The sequence below is a fragment of the Rhinichthys klamathensis genome, unplaced genomic scaffold, assembly GCF_029890125.1.
Source record: "Rhinichthys klamathensis goyatoka isolate OS25496 unplaced genomic scaffold, OSU_Roscu_1.1 h1tg000554l_1, whole genome shotgun sequence".
Classification (NCBI taxonomy): domain Eukaryota; kingdom Metazoa; phylum Chordata; class Actinopteri; order Cypriniformes; family Leuciscidae; genus Rhinichthys; species Rhinichthys klamathensis.
This window is the reverse complement of record NW_026607023.1, coordinates 756,542-782,189: the sequence shown is the minus strand read 5'-3', so window position 1 is coordinate 782,189 and position 25,648 is coordinate 756,542. Positions and strand designations below refer to the sequence as shown.

General features: G+C 39.3%; 1 protein-coding gene across 1 annotated transcript in view; it reads right to left on the bottom strand.

Moving 5' to 3' along the window:
• Nucleotides 1-25,059, bottom strand: part of rad50 (RAD50 homolog, double strand break repair protein) — a 140,412-nt gene extending 115,353 nt beyond the window's left edge. The window contains exons 1-14 of the mRNA XM_056239157.1: nucleotides 24,928-25,059; nucleotides 24,499-24,653; nucleotides 23,425-23,508; nucleotides 23,149-23,300; nucleotides 20,136-20,321; nucleotides 19,077-19,281; nucleotides 13,323-13,451; nucleotides 11,323-11,488; nucleotides 10,464-10,657; nucleotides 8,033-8,239; nucleotides 5,798-5,980; nucleotides 3,614-3,771; nucleotides 2,006-2,181; nucleotides 49-286 (exon numbers count right to left, since the gene is read on the bottom strand). Coding sequence (XP_056095132.1) covers nucleotides 49-286; nucleotides 2,006-2,181; nucleotides 3,614-3,771; nucleotides 5,798-5,980; nucleotides 8,033-8,239; nucleotides 10,464-10,657; nucleotides 11,323-11,488; nucleotides 13,323-13,451; nucleotides 19,077-19,281; nucleotides 20,136-20,321; nucleotides 23,149-23,300; nucleotides 23,425-23,508; nucleotides 24,499-24,627 — 2,207 coding nt within the window. The 5' untranslated portion in view covers nucleotides 24,628-24,653; nucleotides 24,928-25,059. The remainder of the gene's footprint in view (nucleotides 1-48; nucleotides 287-2,005; nucleotides 2,182-3,613; nucleotides 3,772-5,797; nucleotides 5,981-8,032; nucleotides 8,240-10,463; nucleotides 10,658-11,322; nucleotides 11,489-13,322; nucleotides 13,452-19,076; nucleotides 19,282-20,135; nucleotides 20,322-23,148; nucleotides 23,301-23,424; nucleotides 23,509-24,498; nucleotides 24,654-24,927) is intronic.
• Nucleotides 25,060-25,648: the final 589 nt, after the last annotated feature.

Below are 25,648 nucleotides of genomic sequence, written 5' to 3'. Positions count from 1 at the left end.
TGAGTAATGGACAGAAAGATAAATAGAGTGACAGAAAACTGTTATTGCCTGATGGGCTTCAGTGCCATCATTTCATCACGCCTGCGCTCTTTTCTCTTCAGGTCCTGCTCGGTGTTCTTCAGTTTGTCTGGGACGAGCCTCAGCTTGGACTGCATGTCATTAATGACGTCCTGGAGCTCGGCCTCTGAGGGGAACACGCGCTGACACACGGGACAGCAGGGCTCGCCCTCCTCCGTCAGCTGACTGATGAACTGACTGTACACGGCGGTGGCGCCCGCCAGCATGGCTGCCAAGAGAAGACACAAAGACACCGAGAATCAGCGTCGGGGGGGAACTCATTACAAGCAACTTGAGTTACATAATCAGATTACTTTTTCAAGTAACTAGTAAAGTAAGGCATTACTTTTAAAATACTTTTTCAAATAAGTAACGCAAGTTACTTTGTTTTCCCATTTATTGACTGACATCTCTCCTGTCCCCATGTTGAGAGAATCATGAGTAAGTGCAGAGGCGTTGTGTGTGAATATGATGCTCATTGTAGTTCTAGACTAAATGTGTGCATTTACTCATCTCACTTGCACAAAAAATATTAAATATTCATCAAAATGAATAAAATCGGTGAAATGCAGAATCAGAATACTATGCAAATCTTTAATAACTAAATATGTTTAATAAAACAAATTTTCATGCATTTAATCTCACTTTATTGACCAATGTACTTCTGACCTTTGATGAATCAGTTAAACCATAAGCAAAAATGACGATAGATTTTTTTGTTTTTATTGGTTAAAGTAAGTGTTAAACTTTTTTCTCCTGCATCTTATTCTTCTGTTATCCAGAAATGGCAGCAGAGCTTTGATTTGTTTGAGCTGCGCCCTCTACTGTACACACGTGAATTTGCATTTCCTTCAGCCTGAGGCTTATTATTTCACTTTTGGTGTTAAAGGGTCTTTACATTTGCCCAAAAATATAACTTTTTTGTTATTAAAAAAACAAGCCCAGCCCAGGAGCAAAAAAAGTAACGCAAAAGTAATGTAACAATCAGCCTCCGTTTTGTTTGACAATACTTTGAACGTCAGCAAGAAGTGACGTCACCCAACATCACAGAGCACCTTTAAGGGAGTAACGCAATATTGTAATGCATTACTTTTCAAAGTAACTTTTCCCAACAGTTCCGATAATCACATTTCAAAACACGGAAGACTGAGAAAACCAGGGATGTTCTGAATTCGCACACATACTTGGTTGTGTAACTGCTGTGGACTACATAAACTCAGCTGTGTGGGTCCCAGTTTGATACTTCATATCAACAGTCATTGCCATACTTGGCATAAAAGAAGTCTATATCCGGTTTACCAATAAACAGTAATTTACCGTCAAGCAGGCCCACACAGAATCTGCATCTGAAAAGCTTCAAAGACTTCAGCAGAATTCAAAGGCCATCATACACAAAACGTGTCCCTCGACCCTAATGGGTTCATGTACGATTTATCCATTATATTAGCATTTTCTACCAAATGTATATGATTTTGTGCATTATTCTGAAGATTTACCTACAAAATGAGCACAGAATGTATACAGGTGAAACTAAAAAAATGAGAATATCGTGCAAAAGTTCATTAACTTCACTAATTCAACTTAAAAGGTGAAACTGACATAAAGTGAAATATAGACTCAATACATGCAAAGTGAGATATTTCAAGCCTTTATTTGTTATAATTTTGATGATTATGGCTTACAGCTTATGAAAACCCCAAATTCAAAATTAGAATATTGTGAAAAGGTTTTCATAAGCTGTAAGCCATAATCATCAAAATTATAACAAATAAAGGCTTGAAAAATATCTCACTTCGCATGTAATGAGTCTATATAATATATCAGTTTCACCTTTTAAGTAGAATCACTGAAATAAATGAACTTTTGCACGATATTCTAATTTTTCGAGTTTCACCTGTATTTTAGTGTGGATCTGAAATGTTTGGTGAGAGCATCAGCGTGACCAGACCTCTCTGTTTAGAAGACTTCTCCAGCTCATCCTCCAGTTTGCTCAGGTCCGACTGGAAGTCCTGACTGCCGCACACGTTGAAGAGTCGCTCTTCATAGTTGACCAGCTGCTCTTCCTTACGTTTGATTTCTGCCATGAAGTGAGTCTTCTTCTGTTCTCCAGATGCAAGCTCCTTACTACGAAAAATAAAAAAGTCTTGTCTAGTAATGCTAGTTCATTTATCTGAAGGCTGCAAAGTATGTATTAACATTTATTGGGAATTATTTCAGCACTGTTAAAGTTAGAGTAAGTTGGAGAATAATTACATTTTATTGTGCAAATACAGCATTTGGAAAATTGTACATTCTCCGATATTATTTTACACATAAACATGTTTTTTATTGATGTGTGTGAACTTACGAACAGTTTATGTACACTACTACAAGTGCAAGTCATTTCTGCCATATTTGCTAGACAGCCCTATATCAGACATGTCTGTGTAAGCTAAACGTCACCCTTTGAACACTACTGACCTGAAGGTGACCTGTTCCTCAGGAACTCAGAATCGAAACCAAATATGTATAAGATTTAAGTATGTGGGTGGTTGTACAAAGGCCAGTATTTTCTGTGACATCAGTTTCAATGCATGTGTGTATGTCGCTTATCACGTAGGCCTCGTTTACACTGCAGGTCTTGATGCCCAATTCTGATTTGTTGCCTATATCCGATTTTTTTTACCGTCTCTTTACACGTTCTTTAAATTGTGACCCATATCCGAGTCATGTGTTTACACTTGACTGAAACATCGCGCATGTTTAAAGGGGTCTTGCTTAGATGGACGAACGCGCAGCGAGATCTCAGGACAGGTGGGAACATGATCTCATAAAAGTGAGTATCTATAGCACAAATTTTATTTCTCATGCCATTTATACGGCAAAAATAGTTTTTGCTTGCATATGATATGCACTGTAAACGTGCGTATTAAACGCCATAAAGTGCATATCATGCATGCAAAAACTATTTTTGGCGTAAATGCCACGTGAAAAAAAAAATCGTGCAATAAACACACTTTCATGAGATCGTGGCGGGCTTTAACGAGGAGCAGTGGGTCCGAAATTTTAGGATGAGCAAGCCAACCTTTGATATGTTGTGTCAACGTGTGTCCACATTCCTCTCCTACGACGACACAATGTTTCGTCGGGCCATCCGTCCATCTGCAGATGCGCGTCGGGGTTTCTCTCGTCATTAAACCGCGGAGACGCAGCCTAATGCCTCGGAAAATCCGATCTGCCTGTTTACATGACAGTCGCATTGGCACATATCCGATTTACATCTGATTTATTTCCACATATGAACGAGGCCTGAAACCGATCTCGAAATATCCGAATGCATGCGTTTTTTTCCTGTTTACACTGTCATAGAACACATCCGATCTGTGTCGCATACGAGTAAAAAATCGGAATTGGGTCACATTTCACTGACAGCGTAAACGAGGCCGTAGAGACATTAAAATTATGATTAGAACTGCATGACACATTAAAGGCCCTCGCACTGAATATCATCATGTATGGCATTCTCTAGCTTATTGTAATAAACGTTTGCAGAAAAGCGAATCAAAGTGTGACAGACTTCATTTTGCTGAGCCGTTCTCTGGTGGAGTTGATCTCTCTGGTTTTGGAGTGGATCCAGTCTTCCAGCTCTCTCTTGCTTGGGAAGTGTCCCAGCAGAGACACCAGCTCTTCATTGTGTCTCGACTTGATCTTCCTCACTTGCTCCTCTTTATCCATCTGGAATCCGAAGCAGAGATGAACTATTTATTTTCTAGTTGGATAAAACTGTCACTTTGCAAGCCTCTGTCTGGCATAAGCACTGATCATAAAACTCCTATATTTGAGTATATAGATCACACTATCCAGACATTGCTGTGCTGTATATTCTGTATACCGCTATATACTGCCTAGAAAGAATGCCTTTTGTCCTAAGTGACGTCCAGTTAATATCTCACAGTTTGCTCTGATTCAGCACATTTTGATAAATGTAATAATGGGAATTATTTGGTTAATCCATACTGTATATAAAAATCTGCAAACTTCTAAAACATAAATAGTAGCATATATTGTCTTTGCTTTTATCCCACACTCGGATTATATATATATATATATTTTTTTTCTCCCTTTTTTCTTTTTTAGAATGTTTCAAAAGGTATGAACAAAAATAGGACTGGAAATTGCAAACACTCTTGCTTTTTAAAAGTAGTATGAACACAATTTCTGAAGGAACTATTTTATAGATTGCACATGACCTAAAGAAATAATTATTTAAAAAAGAAAAAATTTATCTGAAAAATTATCATAGCAAGAAATGGATGACCAATGTTTGTAATGGATTATGTGTTTGATTGAGCATTTCATTTTCAAATTCAGATTTCCAATCATTTCTTGCTTGAGGCAGCATGGAATGTTATAAATTATTTTGATGCCCCATCAAACATTTTAAAATAAACCTAGCATTAGTTTTCATTTTAAAAGGCATCAGTTAAACTTTTTTTGTTGAAACTGAAATTTAACATAATGTACCTATTGTTATAAATAGTTAGTTTTTTGTGATTTAGTGTTTATAAAAGACTGGAGGATATTAGGTGTTCAGGGAATCGTAGAAAGACTGTGCTGACATCCAGTGTTACAGTTATATATTGCAAGCATTGTGCTGGCAAACTAATACACATCTAGAACTTAACAAATTTTGTAGGATATATTATGGTATCTCGAGATTATTAGCTGAATCCTGGATGTTTCCGTGTTGTTCAGATGTGCAGTTTAGTATCATCAAGTTATGTTTACCACAGACTTTTATTTTACTCGCAAATTGAAAAACCTCATTACAAAACCCCATAGGAAATAATTTTGAAGGAACCAGCAGCGAATTAACCCTCCGGGGTCTGACGTCACCTCTGCACCCCTTTATTGCCCGAAGGAATTTGTTTTGTTTATGTTTGCTGCATTTGTTTCAGAATTAGGCATAAAGGTGTTATCACAATGGATGGATCAAGCATTTATAAAGCGCTTTTTATAATGTACTACTGTACAATACTGTACATATGGTCTCTCCTCAATCACAACTGGAGAGTCAGGACTTCGATTTAACGTCTCATCTGAAGGACAGTGCTTTTTTTGACAGTATAGTGTCCCCATCACTATACTGGGGCGTTAGGACCCACACAGACCACAGGGTGAGCAGCGCCCCCTGCTGGCCTCAACCTGGTTTTCCCAGGAGTCTCCCATCCAGGTGCTGACAGACTCAACCCTGCTCAGCTTAAGTGGGAAACCAGTCTTGGGCTACTAGTCCGTGAGGCGGGCAGAAAATTGGTATCAAAAAGGGCACCAATTCTAATGTTTATTTTTCAAAACAGACACGCCCTCTGACCACAAAAATGCATGATAGCAGTGCCATGTAGGTAGCTTAAGGTATGAAAATTACCAATTTTACATTTAAACGTGCTGAAAATTTCAAATTATGCAAAATAAATCTCAACATTGATAAACTGTGTTATATTGACATATCTATTGCTTTAGATCTTTTCTTTAATGATGAAATATCACTGTGAAATGAAATAAAGTAAAATAAAATAATATATAGGCTCTTTAGGACAGAAAATATACAAAAAACTAAGGAAAATATAACACAATTTTGAAATTTTATTAACACAAAATAATATTTTGTACTAATATGGTTCAATATATCTCCCTACATTTTTAGGAAAATATTTTCATGAACATCCACCTGGCTGCGGGCGAGAATGATGTGTGTGTTCACCTTGGTCTTCTTTAGCATGTCCATCTCTGCATGTGCCCTGGTGTGTGTGTTGAGCAGTTCCATCTCCTGGTCCAGTCTGCGCTGGGCCTGATCCAGTTCAGTTTTCTCCCTCTGTAGTTCGATGACCTCTGCCTTCAGACTGTCCACAGTGCAGGCCTGCGTGGCATTTTCAAGCTCACGCTCCTATAAACACACGTACATTAAGAAAAACACATACACAAGCAATGCAGGGTGCCGATGATGGTAGATTTGTTAGTTGCAGTGTTAGTATTGCTTTCTTTCTACAATTTATTTTCAGATTTTGGGCCAGATTTACTAAACAGGGCAAATTAGCGTGAGACTGTAATCCCATAAAAGCGCAGATGGGAGTGGCAGACATGTCAAGCACAAAATGGACAAGACTTGCTTTTTGTGGCCGTTAAATAATGTGGCAAACACCAGTAAATTGATAACCGCAAATCTTAGTAGATTACATTGTATAATTTATTTAAATTCAGTCCTATAAATGTTACATCTGAAAGGGAAACTCCTATTAATGCATATGCAATAAGGTCAGCCGCAAAAATGACTGTCTGTCTTTTCATCGCTATTTTTTCACTGTGTGTCTTCAGTAAATCAAATAAAAAAATATAAAGTATTTTTTAACGCCAAAAAAGGGACTGAGCTGGTGCAAGCCGTTTGTAAATCTGACCCATAGTAATTTTAGTTTAAGATTCAGTTGAGGAAACCAACAGAATATTGACAGATGCGGTCTGTCAGGTCGCACATGCGGACTGACTTTGTACCGAAATACCGAAGCCTGCAACAACAGCGGACATGCATTGACAAGCGGTTGTGTGAGGGTGTTATACTGTAAGATAGCCGCAACTTTATTTTAGAAGAAGACATTTTTATCAGTCATAACTTCTGGAGAAAAACATCGCAAACACTGGACATAGATGAAACTTTCTAGAGCGCACGTGTCGACCGTCTGCGTTTGTGCACGCTAGGGCTGCACGATTTGGGGAAAATGTCATATTGCGATTAATGAGGTCAATATTGCGATTGCGATATAATAAACAAATGGCTTCATGAGTCAACTTGCTTGGTTCTAAAGTAAAATGCACACACAGATTAGTGATCATTCTGTGTATTAATGTGTATTTCTTAACTCAAACTAGCAACAACAACTAAATGATTGATAACACCTATAATGATCAATAAACCATTGATGTCTGGATAAAAATGACGACACCCCCCACATTTTAAACGTTAATTATAGCCATCCAACTTTACAGTGATTCCATCAATACAATTGAAAGCTATCAACTTTTAAAATATTTATTAGGCTTAAAAAATAATAATAACAGCTTTTAAATTAAGTGAACTTCAAACAATCCTCACATAAACCCATAATAAATGCCATATTTACCTGTGCCCTTCCTGTCTTAACAGGTAGGATTGAGGATTTATATACAGATTTATATACAGAAATTGAATAAAGTTATCAAACAGTCTGCGCTGCATGAATTATAAATTAAATATATAGACTAATCCTTATTAAACCCACAAAACTTCTTTAGTCAAGAGCAGTGAGTAATTTTCTGTTCCCTTTATTCTTTGATTAACTTTACTGACGGAACGCTTTATTCGCTGCTGGCCCTTTAAGAGCAGCCGTTGCCGAGACGCGGATCTCTCACGCGCCTCATTCTCTCACAAGCACAACTCTTTTTGTCCATCATAAGACTGCTCTTATGTTATGAAGATAAACGACAAAACGACATTTTGGCATAATTGTGTGTGTTATTGTTCGTTCAAGCTCGAAAGAGAACTGTATTCTGGCACGCGGTCTGTGCATGCGCATTATACTGGCGCGCGTTTTTCTGTGAGTCACATTCAGGACATTCACAGGCAGCGCGCTCTCTTTTGACTTCTTGTCGTGCAAAATGGTTTTAAGGCATTTGCACGAATAAGAGCGGGATCATGTAACACTAGTCAAAGGATGACAAAAAAGAAGAGATGCTGTGTTCATATAAAATCGCGGCATTTTGCGTTATATAATCGCATAGGTTTGACATCCCGATTACGATTGCGATTCGATTAATCGTGCAGCACTAGTGCACGCTATCAAATGGAGTACACTTTTGAAAGGCTACGCGTTCGACTGTACGCATACGCTAACGCACGCGTTAAAAAACCAAGTATACTTTGGGCCTAATGCTCAAGGCAAGTTTATTGGTGTAGTGCGGATCTAACCGCTTTCTGAAGCTCGGTGTCCAGCTCCTGCAGTCTGCTAGAGGAGCCCTCCAGTTTTTGGAGATCAGACTTGATGTTCTTCAGTTCCTGTTGTTTCTTGGCCTGTATGTCTCTCTTCAGCTCAACGGTTCTCTCTAGACCGGTCTTCTTATCACGGAGATCATCGATGCTTTGCTGCTTCTGTGCCTCTTTCTCCTGCATATCTCGCTGAAAACAAGAAGTTATTATTAAAAAATGGCAACACGTTACAATACTAATATTGAACTTTTCAGGATAAGGATATTTATACATATCTGAATGAATTTTATTCTATAATTTTCTGTTAAGCATTAAATAATACAAAAATAATATAATTAAAGTGTTACCCAAACATTACATATGTCTCTTTATTGGATAAAACACTTCATAAAGTGTAAAAAAATTGGCAATGCAATATATCTATATCTATCTATATCTATATATATATATCTCAGAGTTTCCGCTAGAAAAAAATGGTGCCGGTCAAAGTGACCGGCAGAGGTTTCGTTTAACGGACATTTTGATGATATGCCGGTCAAATATCGCCTCTTAATTAGTCAAGTTGAGGAAAACTGGAGGCAGGCTACGTAACTTTAAAAATGACATAATTAGGCCGTATAGAATGCAACATGTTATTATTAGCCTAACTTTCAAATAGACGGAAAAACACACCAACGTCCGATTGGCGTCAATCAACACCAATTGTTTTTTACTATGGTTTCACACACATTCACTTTTTGAAACATTAAGGCACGGATGTACCTAATACAAATAAATAAAACATCTCCAGTTAACTAGCAGATCATTCATTTAGCTCGCTATTAAATAAGAGATCTAGCGCTAAAATCAGTTGTTTTTTTAAATCAAGCTGAGTGCTCGTGTCCGCTGCTATCAGTGTCATGGACGACGCGCTGCGCGAGTTGCGCAATCTTCACTATACACAGGCGAAGCACACTGCTACTTGGGCGCAGAGATATCACGCAACACCTGAAATAAAGCTTGCCACAAAGAACCGGCGAAAGTAATGATTATGCATGAAACATCTGAATTGTTGATAAATTGATCAAGTTGACGATGCAGACTCGACATCTTCGCAGTAGTGAACGCGCCTAGAGAGGGAAATGCACACTTCATATGAGTGTGCACGCGCCGGCGCCTCCGTGTCCTGATTATATTGTCCACTATATTTGCTTCTTATTTATTAATCCAGGCAAATTTGTTGATGAAACATTGATTAAAATGAAGATACAATTTATACAAAACGAAATAAACTTTAAAGAAAGGCTTTCTACAAAACAAAACTAAATAAGTGGTCAAAATCTGACCCATTCCAAATGTTTTCCGATATATTGGTCATCTTATGATCCTATCTTACTCATCTCATGTGGTTCCCTTTTCATATAATCAACATAGATGAAATAAAAAAATAATAACATTATATTATTTATAAATATGAAACATATGTTTCAGTTTTTTAACTTATATTAAGCGTCACACCGCTCCGCTTTGCTCACATGCTCTGGTGTGTAGCCTAATGCATGTGTGCGTGCGATTTTCGAATAATAATCAACCCAGCGATCTTCGAATATTATTTTTGTATAAATTGTATCTTCTAAATTGTGTTTTGTAGAAAGCCTTTCTTTAAAGTTTATTTCGTTTTGTATAAATTGTATCTTCATTTTAATCAATGTTTCATCAACAAATTTGCCTGGATTAATAAATAAGAAGCAAATATAGTGGACAATATAATCAGGACACAGAGGCGCCGGCGCGTGCACACTTCTCTCTATAGGCGCGTTCACTACTGTGAAGATGGCGAGTCTGCATCGTCAACTTTATCAATTTATCAACTTTATCAATAATTCAAACGTTTCATGCATAATCATTACTTTCGCCGGTTATTTGTGGCAAGCTTTATTTCAGGTGTTGCGTGATATCTCTGCGCCCAAGTAGCAGTGCTTCCAAACATGCATTTTCCCACCTATCTAAATGTAGGGGAGACCGTGAATAACCCCAATTTAAAAAAAAAACGGTGGAGTGTTCCTTTAAGGCTAGCCTGCCTGGGCCCGGCCTGGCCATATTTGAAACGTCTCACTCAATCGTTCATGTTGTTTAATAACGTTCAAACGGTAGAGCCTGTTCCTTTATAAAATAGCCAAAGGTCGGTGTATTTTTGCTTTATACATTTTAGGCTTATTCTCAAATTCATATTGTGTTAGGGGGGCGGGATTATTACGCAATTTTAATCGGACAATTTGACCAGAGAGATTTAATTTTGTCGGACATTTCATTTTTTTCCCGGCCAATGTCCGGTAATCACCGGACAACGGAAACCCTGATATATATATACTGTATATATAACAGAAGAGCGTGAACTGGGTGGTAAATTATGTCCTGCAGTTCAATTATCTACCATAGTTTGGTTGAGGGCGTCAGTGTCCTGGTCCAGTCTCTCTTTGACTTGTCTGTGGAAGCTCTGGAGTTGTCTTTCGTTAAGAGGCGTCCGATCATAGCCCTCCAACTCCAGGGAAGACGCTAAACTCTTCACCTGGGTGTCCCTCTTTTTAATGTTCTGTGTGTGTCTGTCTGCCTCCAACTGCAGACGGCCTTCAAATGAACAGAAACAATGACGATGAACAGCTCTGAGAAAGAATAAACATTTTTCCTGCTAAAAATGCATTTTTGAGCAAAATCACTCGATGTGAAAGTACTAGTTTTTAGAGCATATCTATAAGTATAGTGTACTTTAGGACAGCGATAACTAATCTATAAAATCTACATTTCATAAGTGAAGTAACTTTGCAGTAGTAGTATTTTCAATCTAAAAAGAGGATAAATGATGAAGGCCACAAAGTGAGATAAAAGCAAAAATGTGTTTAACGCCAAGTTGCCCAAAGCTCGAGACGAGAGTACTTTATAAAAGAACTTCTAAAAAGGTCAGGATCATGTTTTTATGTGGCCTGCAGGTTGCCACACCAAGTGCTTGCGTCATTTAATGGGGCTAAATATTTTTTTCCCCCACTTAATCATAGAAGTAATGATCAGATCAAAATAGCTGCTTGTTGCAACCCTAGTGAATCTACCCAATACCACCTTCCTGTGACTTACAATAGCAAGTAAGTAGCAAATCAGGCTAAGATGTAAACAAAAAAAGGACGTCACTGTTCTTCTATTGACTCTTTTAAATACTACAATCAACGAAACAACTATTTGATCATATATAGAGAACACATTTCCACCACCACCACAGAACAATAAATGAATAACTATACCTTGCTCAACTAGCAGGTCAGATTTGATGCGGTTCATCCTCTGGCACTCTCGGCCGGCCCGTTCAAACTCGCGCTGGCACTCCGTAAGTCTCCTTTCCTTCTCTTTGACAGTCTGCTGGTGGTTCTGATACATGTCCTGCAGCTGATCATCTGAGCCCTGAAACACCTAAAAACACAGCACAACAGAGTCAAGGCGCCCCAAGGAATGAACAAATGGTGTGCTGCAAGGCTCTGTCTTAGGCCCTTCGTTTTTCTGTCCATACATGCTCCCTTTAGGTGATATGTTTACAAAACATGGCATTAGTTTTCATTGTAATGCTGACAACTCTACATTTCTCCAGACATTTTTAATATTGATGGTTGTCTCTCTGTTTTATTACAATTTAAGAAGAAACCTTTGGGGAGAGAAAGGGGAGGAATAAATCGAGACATGACTCAGGTTGAACTCAAATCTGTCACTTGGGGACATTTAATTTAATATTCAACAATATAATCGATCTGCCTGCATTGACAACATTATATGAGAACTGAAGTGAGCTGGACGATGACATCACTGTTTTCTCCAGAGCTGCTATATATATATATATATATATATATATATATAAATTAACTAAATTAATAACTTTTTTTTTTTTTACTACAAAAATGAAACATCACTGAACTAACTTAAGCTGGACTGTGACGCTATTTTCTTCTGGAAACAAACTTTGTTGCATTATTTTCCTGTTATCTCTGTAAAGCTGCTTTGAAACAATCTGTATTGTAAAAAGCGCTATATAAATAAAGGTGACTTTACTTGACTACCACTGAACCAAAGCATCAACACTAATGTTACTTAAATGGGAGCACTGTTGAGAACTAACACATAAAAAGTTTATTTGGATAAAGAGAAGTAGTCCAGAAGAACACTAACTGTACGTTCACACCGCCGCCGACTTGAGCGTCAAAGAAGCTCTGGCCGCCCTGTCAAGGACGCTTGTCAAAAAGTACGGGGAAGCTTGTTGACGCTTTGGACGCTTTGAACGCTCTGACGTTGCAGGGAGAATAGAAGTGTCACGACATAAAATGTAACAAACAGAAAAAAACTAGCAATACCTTTTATAGAAACCTTTTATAATGACAGCATTTTTATAACCGTTTTGGTCACATTTGGTCGGTAAAAAAAGAATAGTTAGCTATTATTATTATTATTTGCGGTCAAATCGGTGTCACTGTGAGCAAATGAATTGCATTCCCGCTTTAAAACGAGCATTCGTAAATATTTCAAATAAAAGTTGCGCTCATGCGGTCCCCATATTAGCAAACAACGTCATGTCATAAATGATAGGAAACATGTAGGAAACCCAGCAACGGCGTTTATTAGCTTCTCTTCCATTTTCTCGGAACTAATGTTTTGGTAGGAACGAAAGTTTACATTGTATGTTTCTCCGGAATCAGCCAGCGCGAAGGACGTCTATATTCCGATTAGTTGCTGGCGTTTTGCCGCTGCTTGCCGCTGAACCGCGTCACAGCTCATTACCATAAAGTTGAGCTTCTTTCAACTTTCTGATTGACGCTCAAAACGCGACGCCGATGGATTTGACGCTCCTTGCAGCTGAGAAAAGCCAGCTTCCATTGAAAATGAATGACTTCCGGCCGCTTTGGAAGCTCAAGTCGGCGGCGGTGTGAACGTGCAGTTAGGTAAATGAAGAAAATGTAATGGCTTTTAGTAAGAAAACGTAGTGGATGGACCTCTTTTATTTTCAAACAATATAAAACAAATAACAAAGATAAGCAAGCAAACGCAAACCCCTCATTCCAACATCATATGAAAAACAGCAGCAGTAAATATACCAAACCCATCCATTACTTAACATCCGGTACATGTTTTCTATGCAAAACACTTCCTCTGCTTTCGCATGATCATTATCTGGCATTTATGACTAATACTGAGAAGCAGTGAAAGCTTCATAACTGATGACTGATGATGATAATAAAAAATAAAAAAAACGTTTTGTTACCTGCTCCATCTTTTCCTCTAGTTCCCGGTTATCATCCTCCATCTGTTTCTTCCTGCTGTCCAGAGCTTTGATGTCATTATCCAACTTCATTATTTTGCTGAGGCTGTTGTCTATGTCATACAGTCGGTTCTGAAAATATGGGGAAAGTGTGTTTAGTGAATTTACACAACATGACTGCATAAGTGTATGGGCTAAAAATCAACTGATGTCCAGTCACAACAAGTACACATTTAGACTATTTTACTGTGGGGCTCATCTATCTTTTGTTTTTAACTCGACTGATTCATAATGTGAAGCTCTTGTTTTTGCACTGATGTCAGACTTATCAATAATTTAGGATAAATTTGATCTTTTAGTTTGGTATATAGTAAGTAAGTAAATAACAAGTATCAAAAAATAATAATAATAATCTTCTTGATGACCTTTTTATTAATAAAGAATTTAAATGACTGGATTATTTAAAAATACCCATTATTCCATGTTTATGTAAATACATACTCGTAAAACATATTTTTGGATGAATTTGCTGCCAAAGACAACAATACTGTGATGCTGTAACGGACCCTAATCTGCACTACAATCATAGGGTTGGACAATATGAAAAAAATTTCGATATAAGTAATTTTATTTCATGATAACGATATACATCACCATATATATAATTTTGCTTTAAATTAGGCTATCCATCCATCCATCCATCTTCTTCCGCTTATCCGGGGCCGGGTCGCGGGGGCAGCAGTCTAAGCAGAGATGCCCAGACTTCCCTCTCCCTAGACACTTCCTCCAGCTCTTCCGGGGGGACACCGAGGCGTTCCCAGGCCAGCCGGGAGACAGTCCCTCCAGCGTGTCCTAGGTCTTCCCAGGGGTCTCCTCCCAGTGGGACGTGCCCGGAACACCTCCCCGGGAAGGCGTCCAGGAGGCATCCGGAACAGATGCCCGAGCCACCTCAGCTGACCCCTCTCCATGTGGAGGAGCAGCGGCTCTACTCTGAGCTCCTCCCGAGTGACCGAGCTTCTCACCCTATCTCTAAGGGATCGCCCAGCCACCCTGCGGAGAAAGCTCATTTCGGCCGCCTGTATCCGGGATCTTGTCCTTTCGGTAAATCGAGAGCTTTGCCTTACGGCTCAGCTCTTTCTTCACCACAACAGACCGGTACATCGACCGCATTACTGCAGAAGCTGCACCGATCCGTCTGTCAATCTCCCGTTCCATCCTTCCCTCACTCGTGAACAAAACCCCAAGACAGGGCTCCAGACTAACTTTTTGCCTTGGTTGCACTGGTGCGCCTAACTTTTTTATTTAGGTGCACCAGCACAAAATTTAGGTGCACTCAAATTTTTCCTCGTCTCGCCAAATCTTTAACGCCACAATTTCAAGGTCACCTTTTTATCACGTTCCATATATTCATGTATATTATGTAAATGCTTTTAAACAAGAATAAGGTGTAGTTTTTTTTTAATTTGAAGCACAATTATACTGTATGTAAAAATATAAATCTTAAAAAAAAAAAAAAAATTAAAGTGCTGTTTTTACATTGTTCAAGTTAGGGCAGGATATTGACACAAATTTCACAATTCGATTCAATATTGATTATATTGGATATCAGGTACAGTAGGCTACATGGCAAATTTTCTCAAAAAAAACAGATCTCAACTAATGCTGTAAACTGGGAGTCAGTTGTAGCCCACTATGCTTCATTAGCCTACTATAATATTGAAGGTAAAAATTACCTGATTTGTACACAAACACCTAAATTACACTTTTTTTTATAATAATAAAGTTAAATGAAATATAAACATTTAAATGGTGGCTGCATAAAAACTTGCCAGATTTTTTTCAAACAACATGCATTAAATATTGAAAAACATAAAAAATTATAATGAATATGTAATATGGTGCATATATTAGGCACAATGCTCCTCTAGAGTTAATTTTTCTAGCTAGCTAACGAGTTTATGGGCACTGGATATGTTTTTTTTGAGGTAAATGTGGCGTTACATTACATTGTTTACAAGCGTTTTACTGACGTCTTTCCACGGTTGAAACAGTGATTGAGCGATTCCATGTGACATGATACGGATTTCGATAAGTTGTACTCTATCTTTTAACACACTTTCAGATGCTCGTTCATGTTTATTTCGCGCTGTAACTGGTATTATTAAGGCGGAAGAGGAGATCATGTGCGCTCCGCACTGCTGCTTCTCTTGAGCTGAGCTGAGCCAGAGTGATCTCACGCCACAGCGTCAATACACTATTTATGTTTTTTAATTTCGTAAGAAAATGGACCTAATTTGAAATCTGAGACTTTGTTTCATATCAATAGTAACAAAGCACAAAGATTATTGCGATTTATTGGATGGGATGCTCGCTACAATGTTCCATTCATTCATCAACTGATAGCCCAACGGTTCGTAAAAATCAATGAGAATCGAGAAATCAATATTTTTTACCTAGTTCAAGTAGCCTACATTTTTAAAAGTTTCTTCGTCGTCTGTTTTCCTGCGTTTATTTAGCTGATGCTGCTGATTGCCGTAACTGATTCTCTGGTGCTCAGGTGACAGGTCGCAATTTATTTCAATCACACTGCACGGAGCATTTGAGTCCTACAGGAATATCTGAACCACAACCAATCAGAGGCAAAGACCCACCCAATCTCTATCTCTGATTGGTTTAGACCACGATATGATCCAACCATGCGTGCAAGGAGAACATAAGACTCGTTTGTGGAGAGGCAGCGGATGCGATTGCGATCATGCGAGAACGTTAGGTGCACTGGTGCGACCTAGGAAAAATTCTTGTCGCACCCTTACAAATTTTGGTCGCACTCTAGAGCCCTGCAAGATACTTAAACTCCTCCACTTGAGGAAGGATCTCTCAACCAACCTGAAGTGAGCAAGCCGCCCTTTTCCGACTGAGGACCATGGCCTCGGATTTGGAGGCGCTGATTCTCATCCCAGCCGCTTCACACTCGGCTGCAAACCGTCCCAGTGCATGCTGAAGGTCCTGGTGTGAGGGGGCCAACACGACAACATCATCCGCAAAGAGCAGAGACGAAATCGCGTGGTCCCCAAACCTGACACCCTCCGGCCCCTGGCTGCGCCTAGAAATTCTGTCCATAAAAATTATGAACAGAACCGGCGACAAAGGGCAGCCCTGCCGGAGTCCAACATGCACCGGGAAGAAGTCTGACTTACTACCGGCAATGCGAACCAAGCTCCTGCTTCGGTCATACAGGGACCGGACAGCCCTTAGCAAAGGACCCGGGACCCCATACTCCCGGAGCACCCTCCACAGGCCGCCTCGGGGGACACAGTCGAATGCCTTCTCCAAATCCACAAAGCACATGTGGACTGGTTGGGCAAACTCCCATGAACCCTCCAGCACCCTGTAGAGGGTATAGAGCTGGTCCAGTGTTCCACGGCCTGGACGAAAACCGCACTGTTCCTCCTGAATCCGAGGTTCCACTATCGGCCGTATTCTCCTCTCCAGTACCCTGGCATAGACTTTCCCAGGGAGGCTGAGAAGTGTGATCCCCCTGTAGTTGGAACACACCCTCCGGTCCCCCTTCTTAAAAAGAGGGACCACCACCCCGGTCTGCCATCCCAGAGGCACTGTCCCCGACCGCCACGCGATGCTGCAGAGGCGTGTCAGCCAAGACAGCCCCACAACATCCAGAGACTTGAGGTACTCAGGGCGGATCTCATCCACCCCCGGTGCCTTGCCACCGAGGAGTTTCTTGACTACCTCGGTGACCTCAGCTAGGGTGATGGACGAGTCCACCTCTGAGCCCCCAGCCTCTGCTTCCTCAATAGAAGACGTGACGGCGGGATTGAGGAGATCCTCGAAGTATTCCTTCCACCGTCCGACGACATCCCCAGTTGAGGTCAACAGCTGCCCACCTCCACTGTAAACAGCGTTGGTAGGGCACTGTTTCCCTCTCCTGAGGCGCCGGACAGTTTGCCAGAATCTCTTCGAGGCCAGCCGATAGTCCTTCTCCATGGCCTCACCGAACTCCTCCCAGGCCCGAGTTTTTGCCTCCACAACCACCCGGGCTGCAGTCCGCTTGGCCTGCCGGTACCTGTCAGCTGCCTCAAGAGTCCCACAAGCCAACCAGGCCCGATAGGACTCCTTCTTCAGCTTGACGGCATCCTTTACTTCCGGTGTCCACCACCGGGTTTGGGGATTGCCGCCTCGACAGGCACCGGCCACAGCCCCGAGCAGACGCTTCGACAATGGAGGCGGAGAACATGGTCCACTCTGACTCAATATCTCCAGCCTCCCTCGGGATCCGGTCGTGGCTCTGCCGGAGGTGGGAGTTGAAGATCTCTCTGACAGGAGATTCGGTCAAACGTTCCCAGCAAACCCTTACAGTACGCTTGGGTCTGCCGTGTCTGTCCAGCTTCCTCCCCCGCCATCGGATCCAACTCACCACCAGGTGGTGATCAGTTGACAGCTCCGCCCCTCTCTTCACCCGAGTGTCCAAGACATACGGCCGCAGGTCAGATGAAACGACCACAAAGTCGATCATCGACCTACGACCTAGGGTGTCCTGGTGCCACGTGCACTGATGGACACCCTTATGCTTGAACATGGTGTTCGTTATGGACAAACTGTAACTAGCACAGAAGTCCAATAACTGAACACCGCACGGGTTCAGGTCGGGGGGGCCGTTCCTCCCAATCACGCCCCTCCAGGTGTCACTGTCGCTGCCCACGTGAGCGTTGAAGTCCCCCAGTAGAACGACGGAGTCCCCAGTCGGAGCACTTTCCAGCACTCCTCCCAGAGACCCCAAGAAGGCCGGGTACTCTGCACTGCCGTTCGGCCCGTAGGCACAATTAGGCTATGATATCAAAAATGTTGATACCATAGAAATGTCATAATTCTTGTCACCAATGTCAGTATCACAAAAAACTAATACTAGCCTTAAAAAAACTCAAGCTCAGTGAAGACATGTCAGCGATAAAATAAGAATAAGAAACCAATTTCCAAGCAATATGACCAAAAAACAACAACAAATAAATAAGAAATGCTTAAACTGTATAAAGTAATCAAATGTATAAAAAAACACACTATAGTCTTCAATGGGGAAATTAAACATACATTTCTTCTTATTAAATGTACAGAAGTGATTTAGTCAAAAGCAGTGAGAGATTTTCTCTCTTTTGTTGTTTGATTAACATGAATGACCGACAGCAGGAATATAAGGCACTTTAAGAATACCTGGACCCAATATACTGTTACACATACGTTTTCTTTCTCAGCTGTTTACTTTCACTTAAGACATAAATCATGACTGTGTTTAAGACAGGCATTTTGACATACAAGTTTGTATATTTAACAGGTCAAGGCCAACAAAGCGGCAAAAATAACTTCAAGCTTCATGTATGTCTCTCAGACAGCGCTCAGGAATCGTCTCTCAAAGAGCACACACATATGGCGAAATTATCTTTCGCTGCATATTTTAGTTTACAAGCACTTTTTTTTTCAAACCGCAATGCTTGAAAACGCATGCAAATGATACGTTTTCGTGACCACTGCTGCACATCAATGCATGTGTACCGGTTAATCGTGTCTACCGGCCCACCCCTACACCTGCCTGTATTGATGAATACAATTTAAAATATTGATAATCCAAAACAATCTACTGCCTCTGCCACAGATCTCAAAAAAGGAAAACCTCTATTCTAAAATCCCACAGAAAACACCCATGGCGTTTAGACCTTCGGATGCTGTCACAAACTCGTGGTGTCTCACCTCCAGTGGGTCAATCTGATTCTCGATGCGTTGGACGCTCTCTTTGGAGGAAGACAGCTGAGCCTCTTTAGTGGACAGCAGCTCTCTAATCTCAAGGGCTTTATCTTTGTTCTGTTTTAGGTACTTGAGCTCCAGCCTGCAGGAATTAACCGTCTGGGTCTGCTTCTGCCTCAACGTCTTCAGGGTGTCCAATACCTTAATGTACCTTCAAGCAAAAAGTTTTGGTTATTTTCAGCCATTCATTTGCAATGCCAGCTTAATATGAGCAAATTACACAACAGGACAAGCCAATAGGCAACAAAAAGTCTGTTTAAATAGACACTCATTCATCACCATCTACTGGTGTAGGCCTACAGAATTAGAGCCATGGAGTCAAAGCTTTTCTGGCATGATTGTAGAGAATTTACAGTATTTACAAAACATATATTGTGTAGATAATACACAACAGTCATTTATAGGGTAAAAATATGCATTAAATGAAGGGGAAAATAAATAATTATATACGAAATATTAAAGTCTTAAAAAGACTTTGGAATGGGATGATGTTTTCTTGTAGGCCTATATCATTTAATGTTCTGATATATATATATTTTTTAACATATAATGTAAAAAAACCCATAAATTTAATGATTAAAACTTAATTTGAATGCGGTCATGAGGACGATATATCTATGCAGCAAGAATCAATATAAGATAAAATGGCTTGATGAACTCATAAACTGACTGAAAACATCCTTCGCACTTATTGCTACAAAAATGACTAGACATTAATTAGTTAATTAAATAAAATTAAATTAAAAGGCATTTAGTGCTGTTGCCCATTAAGCATGTGAAGGGGACCGTCTACTTCTAAGGTTCAGAGGGAGGATGTAAAATGAAAAACTAAAACATGATGCAGATTGTACCAAAAGAGTCATATGTGGACCTCAGGAAAAAAAACTAACAATAATACGTACAATAGAAGTACAATAGAATAGTACAATAGAATACAATAAGTACAATAGAATACTTTTAATGACTGAAGCTTCAGTGACAAAGCCGTTGTCCAGATAAAAATACCTTGTGGCTGAGAAAATCTCATCAAACTTCTGCTTGAGGGCTTTCCCTTCACTGAGAGGCCAGTTGGACTCCTCTTGGTGGCAGAAGATGACGTGGCTGATGACAGCTTTGGAGACGCCCAGGGATGAGATCATCTCACGGTCTAGTTCAGCACATTTAGAGCTCAGGCTCACTTTCTCTCCGTGCCTGACATCAAGAGAGGACAAGGCGCATAAACATCAAACAAGCAAACGAGTCCTTCAAACAGGGGCCATAATGTACACTTTTCAAGGGCCAAGTGGGAGCAAAAAATGGCATATAAAAAAAGGCTTTTTTTTGTTTGTTGCAAACCTCATGAATTCCAACATAAGACATTTAAAACAACAGTCTACTACAACCTCTTCACATAAATCAATAAAATGAAGGAGATTCAAAGGAAAAACTGTGTTGTTTCATAAAAATATGCACAAGAGAAAAAAACACAAAAAAGTAAATGTTATGAATAGCAAAATGTCAAAAATAAAATTAATTTATATTAAAAATTTATATTAATTAAACATTTTAAATCACATATAAATAAACAGACATACCATTTAAAAAGTTTTTCACAGTAAAAACATTTATAATGTTACACAACATTTATATACGGTATATATATATATATCAGGTAACCCCACGCATAGACCACCTCACTAACATGCAAAAATAACGATATGGTTTATATGATATTTGTTACAATAGCACATTTAGTATAAATACAAAAGCAAAAAATACATACATCTTAAAAACAAAAAACTATATTATTATATTCCATTACTTCTTTAATACATTTACTGTAATACTGTAATAAAGAAGCATATGTCTACATTAATAATATAACAGAATTCAATATAAATATGTACTTTACAGTTTGGGTTACTAAACGTGTAGTGCTGTTTCGTTCTGCTTTTTGGCGCATTTTTCGTTTAATATTTCTCATACGCAACAGAAACGGTAGCGCTCATCAAGTTTGTAGTGGCACCAGAGCGACACCTAACATAATTATGTCGCAGCGGCGGGAACAAAGGTTGCAGTCTAGAGCCGTTTACTAAAATAGAAAATAATATTTTACAGTATTACTATTTTTACTGTAGTTTTGCTCAAATAAATACAGCCTTGGTGCGCATAGGAGATTAGTAAGACAACTTAAAGCTGCAGTCCGCAGTTTTTCCTCTTTGTCGCCATCTCTGTTCGAAATCTGCAATTGCAGTCATTCTCGCAATTATCAGCTTTACGTGAGTTGTACCTCGGCACGGCACAGCGCTGATGAACACAATGTCTGAGGAAAGTGTGCAGCTGTCAGTCGCCGCGCCGGTGTGGAGACTGGCATTCAGAATTAGGGGTGGGCGATATCTCGATATTTAAAATATATCGAGATATTTTTTAAACACGATATGGATTTTGACATATCGTATATATCGATATATTTATTTCTGATTTCGCCACTTTGCTTGTTTGCCTTCTCTGTGCTGTGCTCGCCCCCGCCTCCTTGCTTTTGTTCCCCCTCCCCTCGCGTGTTGTCTCATTCAACATGGTGGCGCTGTCTTACATGCACTTCTTGAGGCACACACGCACACTAGCAAACACACGCAAAGTCTCTCGCTCTCTCTCCCTCTCTGCTGTGCGCGCGCTACACGGTTTGACCATACATATTCACGCAGCCTTTTGAAAACCAGGACATTCTGTGTCCCGGGAGAGTGGATAAATTTCCCGGGACAGGTTATTAAAAAGGACAATCCCGGTAAAACCGGGACAGGTGGCAACCCTACCCATTGCCGTTGTTGAATTATTATTTTTTGTATACAGGGATTTTTGTTCCTACATGAACTGCCTACCTCTTTGCACTCCAATAAAAAAAAAAAAAGACTGGTATTTGGCATATTTGTTTTTGCAGTAGTTTTTGGGGGGTTATTTTTCCTGTAAAGATATCGAGATATATATCGTACATCGAGATATATTTTATGCTCCATATCCCCCAGCCCTATTCAGAATCACAGGTTATTCTTTTTGGAAGTATGACCAACATAAGAATTTTCACTGGAAAATGTCCTCTGAACAAGTAAGAAACATTCACTTTTGTTCTGACCAACTAAAGGAAATTTAGGATGATTAAATCTAAAAATCGCTTATCATATCACGCCAAACCGTGCAAATTATACTTTGTTCTCAACTTGTTAATGTTAACAACGTCAGCATTGCGTGACTACATGTAATGTCCTTCCTATATGTATCCTTGTTTTCGCATGGGTCCGGTTGCAGTCTCTTTTTTTCTGTAGCCACTTCGAAGTCCGAACGAAGTCTTTTGTATTTTACAGCGGGTGAGTCTCTAGTTGTCACTGGTGATTGTCGTTTGAACCTTTCTGGATCCGCCATCAAATTGATAAGTTTAATTATATCAAGTGCTGTGAGAAAAGGCTATAAATCTCCACCTCCCAACATCCTCACACGCAATATAGCTTATACTAGCCGAGACTCTTCTTTATGTGTACAGATGTGACGTAATGACGCAAAGACAAGCTCGAATCTCCCGCTGAAATCCACCAGTACCACTGGAGTTAAAAACATTATTACAAGCTTACCGCTCTGAATCGAGCTAAGGCAAGCAGAGAGTTTTGATCACTGGCTGGTTATGTATTTTCTCAAATATGTATTTTGGATCATTTTTAACCCAAAAAAGTTACGGACTGCAGCTTTAATATTGAACGATAATATTGATCTGCTTGCATTGACACCATTAGATGAGAACTGAACTGAGCTGGACGATGACATCAGTTTTCTCCAGAGCTGCTGTTTATATAAATTAACTAAATTAATAACTAATGATTTTTATAACGGAAATGAATCAACACTGAACTTGACAATGACACTATTTTATGACACCAGAGCTGCTGTACACTACAGCCGAAACAAACTTTGCTGCATTATTTTCAACAATCTGTATTGTAAAAAGTGCTATATAAATAAAGGTGACTTGACTTGAAAAAACAAAACTTACTTCATTCTGGTAATGACTCCCTCAAGGGTTTTGAACTCAGTTTTCTTGCCCTTCTGTGTACTTTGCATAGACCTCTGGACTGCCACAGCATCGCCATTCACATCTCTAAACTGGAGTCTGATCTGTGCCCGTACATCCGTTTCATGAGCATCCTACAACAGACCAACATTATCTAGTTGAATAAGTTGAATAAGACAAGCAAAAAAAACCTGTAAATCAGAACATTTCTATTACAGTTTATATTGTTTACTTGAATCACTCCTGTCAAGGACCTACTTTGGGATCGTGGACAAAGGTGTTTCCTTTACTTCCTGGTGGGAAGTCTCCTGAAGTGATGTATTTGAGACACTCAATGATGGTCTGGAAATTCATAAAAAGAAATTGTTTGTTCATATCCACCTTTTTTTTCTTGCGCCCCTATGACGCTTTGTGTGAATTATGGGAGTAACATCTGTAAACAATCAGCAAAAGGTTCGCTCTACGAACGCAATTATAAACATTATCAAAAACTGGGTACAATGAGATGACATAATTCTACTCACCCTTCAACCATCGAACATTGAAAGGACATTTAAGTGTAAAAGCTTTAACAAATTACGTTTCCACAGCAATATTATGGATGTGTTAAATATTGAAATGTTCATTAACTGGAACATTGAGTGATAAAAACCCAAAGCGATTTCCGTCATTGTGACAGGCAATAAATATTATTTTTACCTGCCTTAGAAATACTTCAGTAAACACTGCTAATAGGGATTAGAAGTAAAAAGGGGAGACAATTACATTTTAAAGCATCCGTGTGAAAACAAAACTGGAAAGACACGTGAGGATTTGGGGCGAAAAAACCCCCCTGAAATTCTTAGTGGATTCCAGTGAATTATTCATGGGATATATCATAAATATATTTGCGAGAGCAGACCACAAATGTGCAGTATATATTGTCCTTTTTGAATACTGTTACAGCCGAATACAAAGGAAAAAATTAATAATTGAGAAGGCCTTTATTATCATCCTGAAGCCTTATGGATTACTTTTATGATGGATGGATGCATATTTTCGGGCTTCAAAAACAAGGTACCATTAACTCCCATTATAAAGCTTGGAAGGGTCAGGACATTTTTTAATATAACTCCGATTGTGTTTGACTGAAAGAAGAAAATCATATACACCTAGGATGGCTTGAGTGAGTAAATTATGGGATAATTTTCCTTTTTGGGTGAACTATCCCTTTAAAGCTCCCCACCTCTGTCAAATGTTAGTGTGGAGCCATGTTTAAATCTCTTCTAAATACTCTTCTCATTACCAGCATTTAAATTATACACACATAATGACCGACAGCAATATACAAACCGTTTTTCCAGCTCCATTAGGTCCCACAAGCACCGTGAGAGGGCTGAAGAAGGAGATCACTTGTTTGTCTTTATCCTCAACTCCAAAACTCCTCACTCCCAGAATACTCATCTTTTCAATCTTTGACATTTTGGACCAGTGCTTTGACTTGTAGCCTTGAAATGATATAAAAGTCAAATTAATTATCAGAGCACACAATTAAAAAATCGCATTTTAATAACCAGAACTTGAAAGTGATGTTGTCAATGTATTCATATATTAAGGAAAGCCTGTGAAGTTGATTAGATAGAACAAATAATTACTTGGACAAGAGGCATATATATGGTTTTAAAACACAGTCGTACTAGAGTGCAGCTGGGCTAGCAAAAAATTCAATAAATACTTTAACACGGCTCTAAAATAGCATTACATTTTATGAAAATAACTCACTCAGAATAAATAAATCAGTAAACTCCACGTAAACTGTACTAGTTTGTTTTGACTGCAGGCAGTCAGTCTCGGCAGTCGCGTGTTTCCCGCGTCGGCGCAGTGACGTGCTTCCGCCTTCAACTCAGCGTCACGAGGATCATCTAGAAACTACATATCCCACAATGCAATTTTATAATAATAAAAAATATGTTAACAGCGATTATTTTCATTTAATAACGAATACATAAGATACAAGCAATTGTAATTTGTATATATAATTAAATAATATTGAGAAAAAAAAGAAATGTTATTCTCTCATAAATACAATTTTGCACTGTTTTGATTTTTAAGGACAATTCCTACTGCTAAATTTAAAACGTCAATTTTTTTATTTTATTTTATATTATATCCTACATTAAAGCAGGATTTGTTGAAGTAGTGCTTGTTTGAACACAGCATTGTAAGATTATTAGTTAGCATATTATGATTATGAGTTGTAATTGCTTTCAGAACTAGTATGGTTTACTAGCAGCACATTCTTAAAACGTATCAAATGCTCATGTCACGAGATGCAAGTTTCCTGAGGAAACTGTCGGTTAGTTTAACCGTATCAACATGAACACTACCAAAGTTTGGTTTGTAGATGTGGATGAAGAAGAGCTTTAAGCATGTGCGAAATGGCCGAATCGTGTTCGCGTATTCAATGATTTCAAAGCCTCACGGACCTGCAAACCTCCACCCA